The sequence below is a fragment of the Vidua chalybeata genome, chromosome 1 (assembly GCF_026979565.1).
Source record: "Vidua chalybeata isolate OUT-0048 chromosome 1, bVidCha1 merged haplotype, whole genome shotgun sequence".
Classification (NCBI taxonomy): Eukaryota; Metazoa; Chordata; class Aves; order Passeriformes; family Viduidae; genus Vidua; species Vidua chalybeata.
The window spans coordinates 21,312,129-21,329,844 of record NC_071530.1 but is presented as its reverse complement, the minus strand read 5'-3'; the positions used below and the strand labels follow the sequence as shown (position 1 = coordinate 21,329,844).

The 17,716-nt window shown below is 38.6% G+C and overlaps 2 protein-coding genes across 3 annotated transcripts in view; one reads left to right on the top strand and one right to left on the bottom strand.

Annotated features, from left to right (window-relative positions):
* The window catches only part of LOC128792368 (uncharacterized), a 30,155-nt gene extending 26,132 nt beyond the window's left edge, over positions 1-4,023 (top strand). The window contains exons 2-3 of one of the 2 annotated variants that reach the window (XM_053950727.1): positions 3,655-3,721; positions 3,942-4,023. In XM_053950727.1, coding sequence (XP_053806702.1) covers positions 3,655-3,721; positions 3,942-3,976 — 102 coding nt within the window. In that variant the 3' untranslated portion in view covers positions 3,977-4,023. Of the gene's footprint in view, positions 1-3,654; positions 3,722-3,941 lie in introns of those variants that run through there. The other variant, XR_008432385.1, reaches the window with a different exon arrangement.
* Positions 1-17,716, bottom strand: part of FAM171A1 (family with sequence similarity 171 member A1) — an 87,376-nt gene that overhangs the window by 16,720 nt on the left and 52,940 nt on the right. Inside the window, exons 3-5 of the mRNA XM_053950495.1 lie at positions 14,237-14,329; positions 9,057-9,215; positions 3,989-4,165 (exon numbers count right to left, since the gene is read on the bottom strand). Coding sequence (XP_053806470.1) covers positions 3,989-4,165; positions 9,057-9,215; positions 14,237-14,329 — 429 coding nt within the window. The remainder of the gene's footprint in view (positions 1-3,988; positions 4,166-9,056; positions 9,216-14,236; positions 14,330-17,716) is intronic.

Sequence of the window (17,716 nt, the reverse complement as noted above, 5' to 3'; positions counted from 1 at the left end):
AGAAGGAAGAACAGAGACACGGTATTCTGAACTCTATTTACATGTAGTGCACAAGAAATAACATATTTTAAGGAGGATGAGCAAAAGGACTAAGGATTAACCCTTCCACTCCAGAGTCCTTTGCCACACAACTGAAAACTGTGTTGAAAATATTTTCCTATTATTGGATGGGAATAATTAAGTAGCAGTTGCATCATATTAATAAATCTCATTTTCATATTATGCACACTGGAATATTTGGTAGAATTTTGAAGTCCTTCATACAGCTCCAGATGTGGATCTAGAGGTCTAGGTGCAACATAATGCTTTCATATCACATGGAATGAAACAGAGGACTTAAAATGGAGAATGATAGACCTAACAGTTTTGCTCCCTGAATCCAGTGAAAACCAGACACCTTAACATAAAACATAAACCATTTAAATGGGGGCTGAGGAGAATACAGCTGAGCCAAGTGCTGTGTTATTCAGTACAGCTGGTGGGAGCTGGAAATGACACAGGAGGCAGAAAGCTTCATTTCTACTGGGATATGTGGTATTTCTGACTTAAGAGGACAAGGCTAGAAAGAAGTTTTGAACAGAAATTTGGTGTCCAAGAATAGAGATTAATTATACTGCTGTAAATCCTACTGACATCAAGGCAAATATACACAGAAGAAGTCATGATCCCAACCATCTGTTTACAGATAAAGAAAAAATTTTTTTTTTCAGCCCCCCTCAGATTTTGAGAAATCCAACACAGCACTTGTTAGGGAAAAAAAAACCCAAACCCCAGAAAACCACACTGAGCACTCCTGATTATAAAAATGAGAATCCCTGTCTCTTATGTTCAAACCTTTTAAGTGTATGCCCTGAAATAAAATCACTGTCCCACAGTAGTGTGAAATACAAGACGTGGGCATGTCCACAGCATGCAGTGATTAAGTTGCATTTCAGCATGTAATGTCTTTGTAACATCAATGCATCTGTGTTTATTAATGCCAACACTCAGAAATGCTGCAGGAAATAGTGGTGGACCAAGACAAGAACAAGGTTATGTGTATTTGCTTACCCTTAAAACACCTCCAGGGCATTGACAGCTGATCTTCACTTTATTAACTATTCACAATGGTATTATTGCTTTAATTTGCTTGCTGTGCACACAAGGCAATAGGTTTGTTTCATAATGAAAAATCTCATTTGGAACAGTATGAAATAGATGCAGCAGATTGTCTTGTTTTGATGTCAGCCTGTTTTTTCTGGCTGCTCATTTCATCAGTGTCAGTGGAGCCACTCTCAGCCTTAAGCAGACTATGCTGCTTCTCATGCTTCTCTCCCAAGGATAGAAAGCATGGTCATGAAAATACAGATTGTTTATGGTAAACATCCTAAAAAGCCATTAGTTATTTTTGGCTGCCGTAAGATGCAAATACGCCTCATTTTTGTGGAAACTACGAAAATCTCTGCATTTCCAGTCAGATGCCTCTGGGTTCATATTAGTTCATCATGAGCTCAGCAAAATGTATGAGATGCTAAGGATTAAAATATCTCTGTAGTATTTCTGTCACTTCTCTATGTCCTCTAAAAGTGAGAGGTACTTCTGCTTTTTAGAGCAGAAATTGTATTCTATGCAGTAATGATGACAACCACATGGACCCTAAACAAAAGCCATGGCTTGCACGAACACGTGCCCGCTGTACTGCTAATCCATGAGAGAGAAGTGCTGTAAGCGCCTGGTAAGATAGTCACAGTTTTCTGTCTGTGACATTTACTCACTGTTCAGATAAAAGCATGAAAATTTAAGCCATTGGAAATATATTAAGGAGAGACCAGAATATAACCAGCACTGAAAAAAAAAACAGCCATGAAATGAAAGACAAAATCAGAATAATAAAGCTAGAGGTCCTGTCCTGACAAGGCACAGATCTGGCAGTGCAAATGGGTTACAACAACTTATCTGCCATCTAAGGATTTCTCCAGTACGGAGCCATCCCAGTCATTATCCGTCCATCTTCCTTCACAGTCCAAGCAAGACAGGGATGTGGAATGACAAGATACCACCATGTTCATGCTACAGATGGCTAGTTTGACAGAGCTTAGGGTGTTAAAGTAGCTTGCACAAGATAGTGTGGCTGCTCTACTTATTAAATTACGCTACTCTAATTTCAATTGGTCGGGATGTGACCAAAATTCTACTAGTACTGGCAAGCTGCAATCAGGGCTTAAAAAGCATCTTTGTTCAACATCCTTGGTTGCACAGAAAGATGCTTACTTCAGCTGAAGTGTGAGCTGGAGCCTGAGCATATAATCTTCAATACCTTGCTCTCCATAACTTTGTGAAGCTAAGTGGCCTGACAAAGATGCATTCTGTTTAGCAGTCCTCATGCCTTCTCCTCCCAATAACACAAGTGCTCCAGTAGTTTGTCATGAATCAAGCAAGGCTGGACTTGTCTCAAAATTGGGAGCCTCAAGCCTGCTACACTAATTAACTACCTATATTGCTCTATACTAATATATATACTGCACACAAAAGGGTAACTAGCTCTTTATATACAAAATTAAAAACCGTATTCCATACTAAGAGAGAGCTTTTGTGGCCTCACTGCAGGGGCATGGAAATTTGGCCATAAATGAGACAGCTACATAATCAAAATCAGAACCATTTACTTGCAATGAGTTACTAGCAATGAGGCAGGCTGCAGCTCTAGCACAGCTGACAGGAAGGACTAAGGAAGGACTGCTTCTTATGGGGAAAGTAAACTCATTCTTCCCTGTTTTGTTTTTTTTTTAACAAGGGAAAACAAAATAGTTTCCATAAGAATTATTCAGTTTCAGGAAAAATGTAGTGAAATTTATTGCCAGTGTAATTTCCACAGTTAAGGGAAAAGCCAAATCCATTCACTGCACACTTTTTCTACTATTCTACTTTATATCATATTCAAATTTATTCTTCACTAAATCGTACTGCTTTACCCTCTAATACAGGCCACTTCTGACAGAAAATTCATAGGCATGCTGTTTGAAAATACATCTTTTTTTTCAGCAAACAGAGGCAGGTAATAAACAAAACCATTATTTCCCCCTTCACTTCTCTCTTCCTCCCTTCCTCCAGCATGCTGCTTTTATGCCTGCTCCTCTACTTCTAGGTGTGATCATCAGCTGGCTCAAAACATTTGTTTGCAGGACAAACTCCCACTGACTGTCTATACAGACCCAAATTTCTGGCTCCTTTTTGCCTCAGCATCTACCTTTCTCACCTTCCATTCTCCTTTTTATTAACAACCATCTGGTACATACTTCAGAAGGCACAGTACAATAACTGAAGGGGGATTACCAAGACAAGACTGAGGCACTCCTCTGCCCTTTAAAATCTGAAGCTGTAAAGAAGGCCAGTACAGTGTACCAGCTAGCAACAAAAAAAATAAATTTTAAAAAGAGCCTAAAACATGTATTGCTGGGAAAACTCCTCTTCACAATGGTAAACACTATTCTGTAATACAAAAATTTGAATGCATTGTACAAATTTTATTAATTAGTCATTCTGTCCTTTCAAAATATTTCATTACTTTTTCTTTTTAAAAATTCATTTAAATAATTTACATGTATTTTCCTGACAGTATTAGAAAATCTCAAAGTGATTTAAAAAGAAATCAGTACTATATTTCCTATCTGGCAGGCAGGAAACAGAGTCCAAGCCAAGAGGAGGACCCAAGGTCAGACAGCTGGCTGCTGGCAAAGACAAGGCAAGTTTCCATTTCTACACACTTCCAATTCAATGCTGTAGTGAATATGTCTCTCCTCAGTCTCTGGATGAAATGCAGTTGTCTCAAGTTTTTAAATAAAATATTTAATAATTGAAAAATGATACATTTACAAAAACTTTTGGTTAAAATTGGCACACAATGCTAAGTATATTTGCATATATACCATTGATCAGTAAAACTCAATTGTCTCTTCTTTTAGATAGAAAACAAAAGCCATCTAGGAAGCCACAATGAGAGGTTACCTACCAAATTTTTGGTCAAACCTCCATGCTGGAACGTGTGCATTGTGTTTCAAGTTGCTGTTTGCTGGCAGAGGCACTGTTACATAGATGGGGCCGTTCACAGGGACGGGGGTCCCATCGCTGCTGAGGAGGTGGACGCTGACGGCAGTGACAGGGGTGAGGTCATACCTGGTGCTGTTTCCTAACGAGAGAGTGAATGAACACCGTGACTACAGAGTGTACAGAATTTAAGGGACACCTGTGTAGTTCCACACTGCAGTACTGCATCAATGCAATTCTCAGGGGATGGGAGCATCAGTTTCCTCCCTGCCTTACAAAAGAACTTTAAACCAACCAACCAGCCAGCCAACCAACAACCCCCACCCCCCCACCCGCCAAAAAGACCAAACCCAAGCCACAAATTTGAAGGAAGATGTATGTGGTCTATTTTTCACCTAATTTTGGAAAAACATGAAGACAAACAAACTATAGTGTAAAAATATCCTGTACGTATTTTTTCATGTTAATTCATCTTAAATAAATCTGTATGAGTAACACAGTTTCATGGCAAAAAAAAAAAAATTTACAAGTCTTTACTGTAACCTCAGATGCCCATATTGTTAACTAACAAACACCAAAATAACCACTGGCACCTCACAAATGATCAGTCACATGTTTAAGAATGCCAAGTTGCATTTCCTTTGGCCTTTCACTGAAAAGAACCATGCTAAATGGATTATTAGCATATACTCTTCATGTTTAAACTGGATGCCAATGAATGTTACTTCATGACAACATACTTCTAAAAAGCATTATAACCCTTCAATGATTTAACCAAATGAACTAATGACAGGGATAAATATCACAGATATATATATATATACACACAGGTGAAAAAAATCCTCTTGAGTTTTAAAACCAAGATCTGGAGCTCAAAGCAATGGCAGGTTCAAATTGGAAGAGATGGAGCTTCCAGTTTTGCAAGGGGCTTGAGCCCCACAGGCCCATGCAGCTGCCAGGAGCACCATCCCTGCTGGCTCCGGGGCTCTGCAGCTGCTCTTCCTGCCGGGCGGTGAATGAGGGATGCCTGGCAGGGATGGGTACTGCCCCCACCGTAAGCCTGGTGCCTTAGGTTGCACACTGCCTGTGAGGGCATGTTCACACCCAGCTGTGGTGGCACACCACGTGGCCTTTGGGTATCCTCAGGTATCCTGGCGACAGTGCTCAACAGGATGAGTACATCTGAGGGAATGGTGAAAAAGTATTGAGACCTTTATGATTGCTCATAACTCTGGTTAAATCTCTAGGAATAGCCTTTATTGAATTTGATGTCTCTGAGTAACAGCTCACCAAATAAAGACATCACCAGGAAAGGGGATGGGAAATGGGAAAGTGAAGGGAAAAAAAGGTGACAAAACTTTGCAGAATTTTAAATTCCTTGGATTTTGCAAGACTGCCAAACTGAAGAAATGGAAAATAACCAGAAGTAATGTTGCATGTGGCTCATTTATGAAAGCATCTAATCTGATGCACACTTTGCCCAGATTTCCAGGCGGGTGTTACTGTTACACAGCTGATGTGCAAGGCACACACATGCTGCCTTCACTGACTGTGAATGGAGGGGCAGATGCTGACCTTACAGAGGGATTAAAGTATTGAGAAAACAGGTACTATGAAGGTGGCCATGTAGGAGAGAAACAGAGCTAACAGATTTAAAACAGACAAGTAAGCTTTGAAAATTCAGCTAGGGTGTAGGGGAAGGTTGCCAGCCTACCCATGCATCTGTAAATATAGGCTCCAATGATAAACATTATTGCCACTTTAACACTTTAGAATACAAAACAGCGAGACATAGGAAGGATTTGGTGAGGGAAAAGTTATTTATTCCTGATCATTCACTATACTGCCTCTGCCATGCACCTATAACTTCTGTCAGATTGATGCTTGAACCCTTAGGCCACTAAGGTTCTCAGCCTGGTATCAGAGAAATCCCTCTTGGCAAATACTGTGTCCTGATGACATTCTTGTGTATACAAATTCCAAACAAAAAATTGTATAACTTCAGATTTTAGATTAATATAAAGGATTAAATAATGTTTTATATTTTTCATCTTTTTAGATATTGAAAGTTTTGAATTTTTCTTTTATTACTGTCTTGATATAGCATATATCTGTAAAAATTAGTTTTCAGTGCCAGAAAAAGCATTCGGATGGTGAAACACGATTTTTAATTAAGATGCACTAATAATTTGCTCAGCACTGGACTGAACAATTTATATTAGAAAATGAAAAAAATTCTGAAATCCACTGACCTCTAGCAAGAAGAAATAATTTTCCAGTTTGCCACCTTGTACAGTATATTAATGCTCACTAAAAAGATAAAATGTTTCTCTTTTTTGTTGTGAAGGCAAATTAAAATCAATGCCTATGAAACTCTCGCATGCTATAAAACTGATAAGCACACACAGAGATTAAAACGGAAAGAACTTCGATAAATGTCAGCTTTCATTTATTTCTTGTCATTTTTGACATCTGGTGACCTGTAAAGAGCTTTAAAAATAATCAGATAAAATTCACTGTCAGTTCAGACATGATGCTTTATAAAGAAACAAGCAGTCACAAAATGCAGAGGAGTAATGGTTATCAGCCAGCTTGGTCCATTGAGGCAGATGATGGAAAGTTTTGTTTAGCTGGGTTATAAGGACAAGATTTTGTGAAACTATCCTCCTGGTCTCTAACTGGTGATTAATATGAACAATAAGTTAACACTTTACAGGCTTGTCACTACTTGCAGTGAAATTCTTCAAATTTTTATGTTTAAAACATACTGATTCATGCAATGAATTTTCACTGCTCTATATTTTTAATTACCCAGTTGGGATTTTATGAAAAATGTTGAACTCAGACACAATAGGTTTTAGCTAAAGCTACCATAAAAGCCATTCTGGACAAATACTGAGGGACCTAAATGGAGGGACCTCATCAAAATGCTACAGAAATGTAAATAAACTGTGGAAGAACAGAGAAGTAATTGTGGGGGAAGGAGAGAAGGGAGAGAGGGAAGAGACAGTGTTCTGCAGAATTCCAAAATTTCCCATGCAAATCAATGCTAAGTTTTTTTAGAATTCTAGAATTTGTAAGTATTCTTTTTCTCTTGATAACAAAAATATTAAAAAATCTCCAAGAGGCATTGACCTAATTTTTTATGCTTTCAAAAGTTTTCCAGGCCAAGTCTTCACCAAGTCACTTGCAGATGCAGAAAAGGATGTCAATCCAACTTCAGGATTTTAAAGTTACATGCTTCCACATCAGGAGAGGCTTCTACTAAAGACAGAGGATATTTCACTTCTACTATACTGCATAATAAAATACATTGCTTTTGCAGTCTGTGTTACACCATACTGAATACCACAGTATTTGGAAAACAAGGCTCAGTCTCTTAAACACCATTCCTTTGCCAGTCATTTTGGTCTTTTACAACACCAGTTTTACCTGAAAACTAAAAGTCAAATCCAGGGTCCCTGTGCTCAAGCAGAAAAGTTTCTGTCATGCAAGAATACAGAAGACTGAAAAACCTAAGGCTGCAATAATCTGTTTTATAGGGGGCTAGGAGGTAAAACAGGAGAAAGACAATACCCTGGTGGTGCAGTTCCCATGAGATGGGATCATCTGAAGCCTTGGCAAGACCTGTGATCACTAAATAAATGCAAGAATGGGAAGCTGGTTTGCTGAGTACTTAGGAAAGATTTAGGAAAGAGGAATCCCACACACATTGCCAGCAGTTTGTTCAGTTGGTTTACAGATAAAAAGAAAGGAGATGAGGAAGTAGACAAATGAGGGAGATCAAATGCATTCCTTCATTTTTAAAAAGATAAAGAGGTTTTGATCATGTCTAAGTATGAAAAGTCAGAGAAAACTGAAGGTTGAAGATGAGAATAGGAAAATGACAGGGAGGTAGAATGAGATAGGATAAGATGTGCTCACTGGAGCAGACAGAAGGATTGGAGTAAGGTTGCAGACACATTTCCTGTAATAGAAAAGGGGATGTGCAGATTTGTACAAAGGGAAGAAGGGGGAAGCTAGCAAGCTACCATTTACACACATGACCTAGCATTCAAAGTCACTTAGATCAACACATCACAAGTAAATGCATCCTGAGAAACAGCAGGGAGAGACCTCAAGGGGATATTCAGGCTGCTTCAAAGCAGGCTCAGCTATGCCTCTGCCATCCTCACAGGTAGTCTAACTCTGTTCAACACCCTCAAACAAGTAATTCTACAGTTTAAAACTATGCTCACCATAGCAAGGTTTTCCTAATCACTAGTCTGAATCTCTCTTGCTACACTGCATGGCCACTGATATCTTTCTAACCCATTACAGGCACAGAAAACGAATTACTCTCCTTTTCACATCAGGCTTTTAAGAATTTGAAGGCTTCTGCTCTTTATTCTGCTATTCTTCTCTTACTCTCACCTATGAAACAACAATTATTTCACTCAAGACTGAATGAAAACTGGAAAAAGACTAGCAGGCAGTTGCAGTCATAAAAATGCATTACAACTTTGAATTTAACAGTGGTTGTGTTTCTACTATGAATATTCACTGTTTTCTCTTTGGTGCTAAACGAATTTGCACATTTTGGCTACATTCAAAAGTATCCACAAAGCCACTGAAACAACACAGTATTAAATTCTTGATATGTAAGCATTTTATTTATTTTTAGAGAAAAAGATTAAGAATTTTATGGCACCCTCAGGTTAAATTCTCTCTTGTTCCTTCACATTAATTTCCATCTTTTATGTGCACAGGCAGTGCATTTGGACACTCAGCTCTGAACTAGAAGTGTGACCAACTTATCTGATCTCCCATGGCCAAGGAGTTTTCATCTTTGCTATTCAGTGGCCTCATTTAAGGGATAGGAGACCTTACCCTCTTGTTCACTGCAACAGCATATTGGTAGGGCAGTTGAAAATATCATGTCACCCATATTTGAAAGAATGTTTGCTGGAATGGGGAATGGAAAAAAATTATAGGATCAAAAGCCAAGCCCTGGACCCATACGAAATTAGAGCAAAACCAAAGTAGTGGGTTACCTGTTCCATTTCCATCTAATCCCTGCAAATAAGGGAAACTGTCCACTTCCCAGGGTGAACTGGCTGCAGTCAGATATGCTGTCAAATCACTGTAGCTAGTGTTCTCTGGCAATTTCACAGATCTTCTCTGAAAGTGAACTTGTGGCTGAGTCCGTGCACCTAAAAATATTAAAAGTAACTTTATATCCAAGGTGGGCAGAATATTTAGGTGTTCATATTCATGGAAACAATCTTACATTTTTTTCATTATAAATTGCAGCAGCTTAAGAAGGACAGAGACATCAGAAGGCTATTATGAAAGACATTTATTTTTTTACATTTTACATTTATTTTGCAGTCGCCATTATTTCTCTCCAGAGCAAAATTGTGGAGGCACCTACTGTCAGAAGCTTTTCTGGCAATGTTGTTTCTCCTCCACTTCCATTCCATGCCTCTTTTAATTAGTAAAACTGAAACTAAAACTAAGTTCAGAGGTAGGGTATGCAGAAGCTTAGGAAAGCATCCAGTTCACCATATTTGTTCAAATTTTGTTTTCCCTGAAATTGCAAGATAAATGTAGTTTATACTTTTCAAAATTATTTTCTAAGAGACAGTTCTACCTGTAGTCTCAATTAAGTTATGTAACTTCTGTAAAGCTTTGGCCATGAAAACTCTAGAACTGAGACGGTCACTATTGAAATCAATAGACTAAAAGATTCACTTGACAAACCTTGGGTGAAAAGATTTTCCATATTGTCCCATGCAAAGAACACATCTAAAATAGAACCAGATTACTTGCCATGTAGGATTTCTCTCTTTTTCTGTCTTGTACAGTGTTAGGGTTTCTTTCAAGCTCACTAGGTGTTAATTGAAGGGTCTTTGCTACAACATGATTTAAGATTGTTTCATGTACTATGGCATTTCATGTCTCATTTAAATCCCAGCCTATAAAATCAATAAAAATCCTTTTTCAAAGGATACTCACCATTAATACTGTTTAGCAACACACAGCAAGACTCCATCTGCAAGTTTGTGTGCACAACATGCAAATTAATTTTTAAATCAAAAGCTATTGTATTCTCCAGAGTTCATTTTGAATACACACAGAACACTTCCCACACAGCACAAAATCAAGAGGCAAGCAGTTTTCTTCTTAATTCACATTGGAGTACGTGATTCAAAAATGTCTACTCAAAACAATTTTGCATCTTTTCCCCCATTAGTCTCTGGCAGCACTTTTAGGTTACATGTAGCTTCACTGTGAGAAAGAATAACGAGCTTGACTTCCTCCTAAGCTTTGTAACTGCCAGTGTCATTAACCTAGAGACTGGAATCTTTCTTGCATAATTTTCCAGCAAGAGCTCTAGCTGTGAGAAAACAAAACTCAACAGAACAAAATGTTGCACTGGCTAAGAAAAATGCCTGTGTACAGGAGTAAGCACCTCCAAAGAGCTGATCATTGTTTAGCTGTCATTTCTTTGGAAATTCTGCAAGAAAAAGCTAAGAAATTGCTTTTATTTTTTAATTTCTGGAACATTTTAGTGTTTACAGCAGGCTCTCAAGACTGGCAGTATCCTTAAGTGTTAAATATAGGCATTAAACAACACCTGTGTGAAATGGGAAGAAATCTCCCTTATCTGATTTCTAAGCATAAATGGAAAACTATATAAAATATTAAGTAAATTGACTGCAACAAACTAAGGCAGGATTTATCTCCTGTGTGCTGTGGAAGTAGCAGTTTGCTGTACCTCAGGGACTGATGTGCTCAGGCACTTTGGAGCCCTGTGACTGCACTGCTGAGTGGGTTCCTACAGCCCATGGGTATACATATCCACAATAACATCATAGGGAAAAAAAAACCCACAACAAAGAAACTGGCCTTAGGATTATCACCAATAGTTCAATGTAAATTGTAGGATTTTCTGCTGTCCAAGTGTGTGGTTAAGATGCATTATTCAAGTTGCCAAGAACTGGTGTTTTATTTCCAAAGATACAAACTAAGCAAAAATTAGAAACCAAGTAACTATTGTTGAGTCTGCAATACAGTAGTTTATGGTTTTCTATTAAAAAATTGATGGATTTTAGCACTGAGAGAGCCATGAGCTGCCAAATTTTAACTAGATAGGAAGGGTTTAGAAAGCCAACCTCAGCTCCTTCAATCCTACAAGAAGTACAAAGCCTTCTTATGGCTGAGCCCAAAAGCTGGCAGAAAACCTGCACAACAATGAACTCAGCTATAAGCTTTGAGGGTGAAGAAACAGCCTCCTCTGTGACAGTGCATACACAGACATTTGATAAATCAGTGCAGAGTAGTTTATTCACACCCTTGAAAAACAAATTCCTCCATACTGATGTTCACCAAAAACCTGCCACTCACCCTGACCCTTCCCTCAGTTCCTCAGTTGGGTCTCCCACACCAGGCAAGAGACTCCAAAGGGGCAGAAGACTGGGAGATTCCAGAGAAAGGCTTGTGAGGGAAGCAGCTACCAAGGCCTTCACCTTCTGTCACCACCTTGCTGGAAGATAATCCAATGCTCTCCTTTATCAGAGGCTGTAGTGGATTTTGGGGCATATGTCTGGGTATAGATTTATTAAGGGAATTGGAAGGGGTCTGATCTGTGCTGATCAGACTCTTGAAAGTATTTATCAATAAGTGATCACTTATCACTGGGAGTGGGTTATTAGTATTGCTCCTATTGCTGAAGATACCTATTTTTTACTTATAAAATCCAGTTTTTACTTATAAAATCCAAGCACATTCGAGTGTAAAATGTGCATGTGAGCTCTTCCCACATGATGTGTGTCATGAGGTAAAGACTGCTAAGCACTGATCTTACCTTCTTTGAACAGCCTCTTGTCAACACATCCAGATTGTCAACACAGCCAGATTTAAATCCTGTCACCTCCAGTTTGCTGGTACACTCCTGAGTAAGTAACCTCAAGGAGTCCCTGTAAGGCACCTCTTGTCACACTGCATATGTGACATGTGGCACCACACCAGCATTTGAGGTTTAATCTATGTGAAATAACATCTGAAGTCTTACCAATTCATGCTCTGATTGCTCATGGGTCAGAGACAGATAGAGAGTCCCCATGCAGCTTCCATTCACTACACACTGAAATTCAGCCCGTCACTGTGCTGGCATTAAGTAACTTAAATGACCCAGGGGCTGGCAAGCCCCATCCCTCACAATTACTGACAGCACAGCAGTGGATTGTAATGCCATCCTGAAAATGAAGCTGCCTGCATCAACTCACACAAACTTCTCAACTGCATAATACATTGCTGGCTTGATTAATTATTCAAATGCAATTGGTAACTTAGTGTACCAAGACAGGCCTTTCTTTCCCTTTGACTGGTGCTTCAAACACCAGTGTTCCCAGTCTGTTCCTGGTATAATGAGTTCTGCTTTGCTCTCATTTTTGCACTAAGGTAACTCCTGATCAGATCTTTTGAAACAGCATGAGGTTACTGGGAAGTAAATTAGAGAAATAACAGAGAAAAACTAGGTCACAAGGATTTTGGATGGAGACTAGAGAAGCTCCATTCAAATACTGGAACAATGTTTAGGCTGTCTTTCTTTTAGGCTTCATCGCAAGAGAAGTCCCAAGAAAAGAAATGAGGACTGGACCCATAAAATAGATTTTACTGGGCAGGACCGAAAGTTCAAATCCCAGTCCTTCGCATACTCCAGGTACCCCTTTCTTCCTTTATCCTTTTTTTCTGCTATCCCAGTAGAAGCAGTTAAATGATTCTAATTCACATATATTGTTAACACATTGGATCAATTCACTGAAGGAAAGAAGATTATTATGAAAATATTTATGAGTCTCACTCAGCTGTTAAATGTCCCTCTAGTCCTTTAGCACCCCCTGTTTTTTTGAAGGAAGCTGTGAACACGAAAATACTGTTCTTTTTCAGTTAATTGCATAATATTAGCACATTTGCATAAGAATAAGAATATTTAATACAGCACGATAATGGAATACTGTTGGCAAACAATGTTTCATGTCTTGCCTAATGGAATCCCTTGCGTTTTAACACAGTTCACCATCCATCTAATTTACCCCATTAGACAATGTCCAGCTCTCAAACTGCAGAATGTATGTACAGCAGCTTTTTCTCCAGCTCCTTCTGAGCATTTTATCAGCTACCTCATTTGTTTAATGCATTTTCAGCTCCAGCCACATCTAGTGCTATCACTAATGAAAAGCCTATTGTGTCTGGATGGCTTCTAACTAAAAAATATGTTAGGAAGGCATAATTGTATTATTTTCTCTCAGATAGAACAAGGTTATCTTGGAATACTATTGAGGGCACTATTTCCTTGTTTATTAACTATCCAGTAGTTTTTAAACTGATGGCAAGCATAAGATTTATTGTGATTAAGACAGCATTTATGCCCAATAAGAGTGCCCACAGGAAGGATATGCCCTTGCTGTGATTCAAAATATCTTTAAAATCCCCAGTTCTTTTATTAACAGACTTACCTCAGCCAGCACATCAGTTGGACTAATTTATGTCAGACCCCTAAGTCAAATGAACATTTTATTCTTCCCTGTGCAGTTCAGAAAACACTGTTCCTCTAACTGATACTACAGTTACTTTAACATCTGTGTTTAGCCTTATGAAAAGGTTATTTTAACTTTATTTTTCTAATACAGTGGGTTTCAATGTGTAGGACTTAGGTTTGCAGGCAGTCTGACAAGGGGTCCACAGGAAAAGCAAGTTTATACAGGGTATACAACAATGCAGATACAAGAAAATTTTCAGTTTTCCCATGCCCTAAACATCTAAGTCATTCACACTAGGAAGCAAGAAAAAAAAATAAAGCCAGAGAAAAATCTTAGACATTAAGAACACCAGAAAATGTCTCCTTCAAGGATGGTTAAATGAGGCTAGATGAAAAAACATCCAACAGATAGTGTAAGAAATTTAATCTCTAGCTCTCAAATGGCACACTAAAGTCCAAACTCATTTATTACCGTGTAACTTGAATTCCCTAGTCACAGCAGTTAGAGATGAATTCAGCTATTAATTTGGTAAAACAATCCCACAGAGAAGCATTCCTCAGGGAACTCAGAACTCCCCACAGAATACCAGTCTCACTCACAGGACAAAGTTCAGAAAGCACTGCGCTGTCAGGCTTTTTCTTTAGTGTCCCTCAAATTTCAATTCTGACTTCCCAAAGCCAGCATACCTTGAAATCCTGAGACAATCTGGACTACATCATCATAGACCATCAGAGTAGCTGAGCGTTCAGGAAGAAGGCCGAGGCTCAGTGAAGAGAACACTGTGGGAGAGAAGTAGTTTAAGTGGCATATATGTAAATTCTTATAAGCATAATCCAATAACAACAGCACTTACTTTCTTCACATTTTTGCAAAAGCAGGCCACCCAAACTATTAAAATCATATTGTATACATGACAGAAACCACATGCATTTTCTGAACCAAACAGTTAAATTGCCAGAGTAACTACTGAACTAAACAAAATGTTCTGCTCTTTGACTCCTGCACGTCATGCATGGTAGCTCAAAGCACTGGAGAGTGCAGTGTAAAGTAAGGTTTCCTGCCTTACATGAAGCAATTCCCAGCTCTACAGAAAGACAAGAAATACATAAAGAGAACTGAAATGCTAACTCAGTCTGGCTGAGTTATTTTTCTGTGCAACAGCTACACTTCTTGCCTCAGGAAGATTTGAATGAAATTTAAGTACTTTGAGATGCTTATGTAAGTTATACAGAAAGGCAAAGTATGATGATTAAGTCTGAATAATTTGCTTCAAAATGCAGCATGTACTGAGTCACCACCTACACCAGGGAAATGCTATTTATAGCAGAACTACTGTCATCCTACCAGTGGTGTGAAAGGGGGTAGATAAATGGTATTTGCTGCAAGAAGTCAACCTGCAAGGACCTCCCTCCCCACTGGGTACTGACACTCCTTGCAGGGGGCTGTGTCACTATGCACACACATCTTTGCAGAGTGAAAAACAGGATACAGTTTCATGCCAAGTTCTTCAGTCCCTGAAGACCCAAAATATGGAAGGAATTAGCCACAGAGCCCACCTGCCTCCTGCAACTATGAAAACAGTAAGGAGCATGACTGCCTGCAGTCCGTGTGTGGCTTTCAAAGATGGAACAAGAGAAGACTAATGCAGACTAGTTATTTTTGGTAATAACTTGCTACTATTAATAACTAGTAATAACTGGGCAGCATCCCATACCTGGATGGGACTCATCCCAGTCCGAAGTAAACACAAGCTGAGGAAGGCATTCTCAGAAAAAGTCAACAGAAGAACAACACAAACTCTTTTGATTTTCTGGAATTTTATGAACTTCCTCTAAATTAATACACATTAATGAATCCAAGAGACCATATAGATGTTAGCTACCAATAGGAAGACTACACTATTTCTACTATAAGAAATATATTCTCCTCTTAAAGATCAGAAATTTTAGTGTTTGGGAGAAGTATGGGAGAAAGGAGAAAAAACTATGAGAAACACACTGAAAATAACTACCATCTAAAAGATGGTCTTAACAAGATATATAAACATTAAAATAAAAAAATAAAAATTACATATAATGTTACTGCAAGTACAGCTGGGCATTTTCTTTCCAATGCCCAAATGTGAAACAGATCTACACATTAGGCAACATAAGTAAGAAAGCCTAGTGCAAGTAGCACTAAGGCCACACAATTACAAAATTTGTCTTTACTCCAGTAACTTAATTTCAATGAAGAAAGCTAATATAATTTAGACACCCTGGGGAGCTCAGTACAATCAACCATGCTAACATCTTCTTCCATATGTGCCAGACTATAATGAATATATAACCTCTAAACTTCCCTTGGGTTTTTCTGCACAAATTTTTCTCAGCATGACAATGACAGAAAGACACAGCTTTTAAGGCCAGAAGGATGACAGTGATGATCCAGCCTTATTCCTGTATAACTACAGCCTTCCTGAATTAATTATTGCTGCAGAGTCAATAGCTGTACCAAAACTTGAAAACATGTTGTAGAAAAACTCCAATTTTATTTTACAGGTGTCCAGTGGTGAAGAACACACCACAACATCAATGTTCTAATAAATAATTATGAGGGCAGTTAAACAATGTGCCTCTTTACCCATCAAAATTTATAGAGGTTCAATTTCCAGCCATTTGATCTTCTTTTTATACAGACCTGCTAGACAGAAGAATTCTCTCTTACCCGTTTCTTGTTCGCTATGAGGGTATTGATGGACTATGATTAAATTACCCATGAACTTTCTCACTAATGAAGAAAATAAATTAAACACTTCCAAGTCTTTCCCTGTAAACTGCATTTTCCAATCTTTTAATCACCCCTGATAAAAATCCACAGTTTTAAACATTCTTCTTGAAGCATGGATCCAGAGCTGGACACACATTTCCCTGAATGGTTATGCCAAGGACAAGCCCTGAAATACTATACTCTGCTTTCCCAGTTTTTAACTTTATTTTACAGGTAAATGATTCCAGATGAGCTCTCCTCTCCCAGTGTCATAATCATCATCCTCCGCTCCTAAAACTGTATTTCACCACAGTGAATACCATGGTTTTCTTTGACTGTCCTGGTTTCAGCCAGGATGCAGCTATTTTGTTCTCTGCTGCTGGTACAGGGCAGTGTTTTAAATTCGGGATGACAATAATGTCAGTAACACACTGATGGCATGGGTGCTGCTGAGTAATGCTTACCCTAAGTCAAGGACTCTGCAGTTTTTCATACGTTGTCAGTGAGAAGCTTTAGAAGAAGCTGGGAGAGAGCACAGCCAGGACAGTTGACCCAGACTAGCCAAAGGGAAATTTCATACCATAGAATGTCATGGCCAGTATATAAAGTGGGGGGAGCTGTCTGGCAGGGGTCAACTGCTGCTCAGGGATGGGCTGGGCAATTGTATTGTGCATCACTTGCTTTAATTGGGTTTTACTCCCCACTCTCTCTTTGTTAAGCCTCATTCTTATTATTATTATAAATTTTTACTTTATTTCAATTATTATACTGGTCTTACTTCAACCCAGAGTTTCTACCTTTTTATGATTCTCCTCCCTACCCCACAGAGGCTGGGGGTGAGGAAGCAGATGGATGGTACTTAGTTGATGACTGGAGTTAAACCATGACACTGCCTCTACCAAGGAATTCTGAACTGTGCTGTCTCAGCAACTCTCTCTCTTCATTGCATATACTGCTCCAAAAGAAGTGTCCTTTTAAGTAAGGATTAACAGTCACAAATGTTTTCTTCCAAATTTTTTACAAAGAAAAATCTAAGCGTAGTTAAGAGCAGACAGATGAACACATCTTCCATCATGAACACTTCAAGAACTCAAGTGATGTTAAATTTATGAACTGTTAATAAGTGGAGTCATGGCTCTGCTGATAAATATTTTAATGGAAGAAGAGATCTTAAATCTTTTCCTCCTACCATTTATCACTATGTAAATAAATAATCCTTCTGCTTAAGCAGTAAAGAGGTAGTAATTATTTCCATTAATATAAGAGAAGTTAATTTCTGCCAAATTATAGGAACAGAAAACCCTCGATGTTTACTCCTTGAAGCTACTGCAATAATATCACAAGTTCAGTGGCTGCACAGCTTTTCAGCATAACACTATTACTAATGCATATTGCCTGTGATGGAGGAATCCCGATCC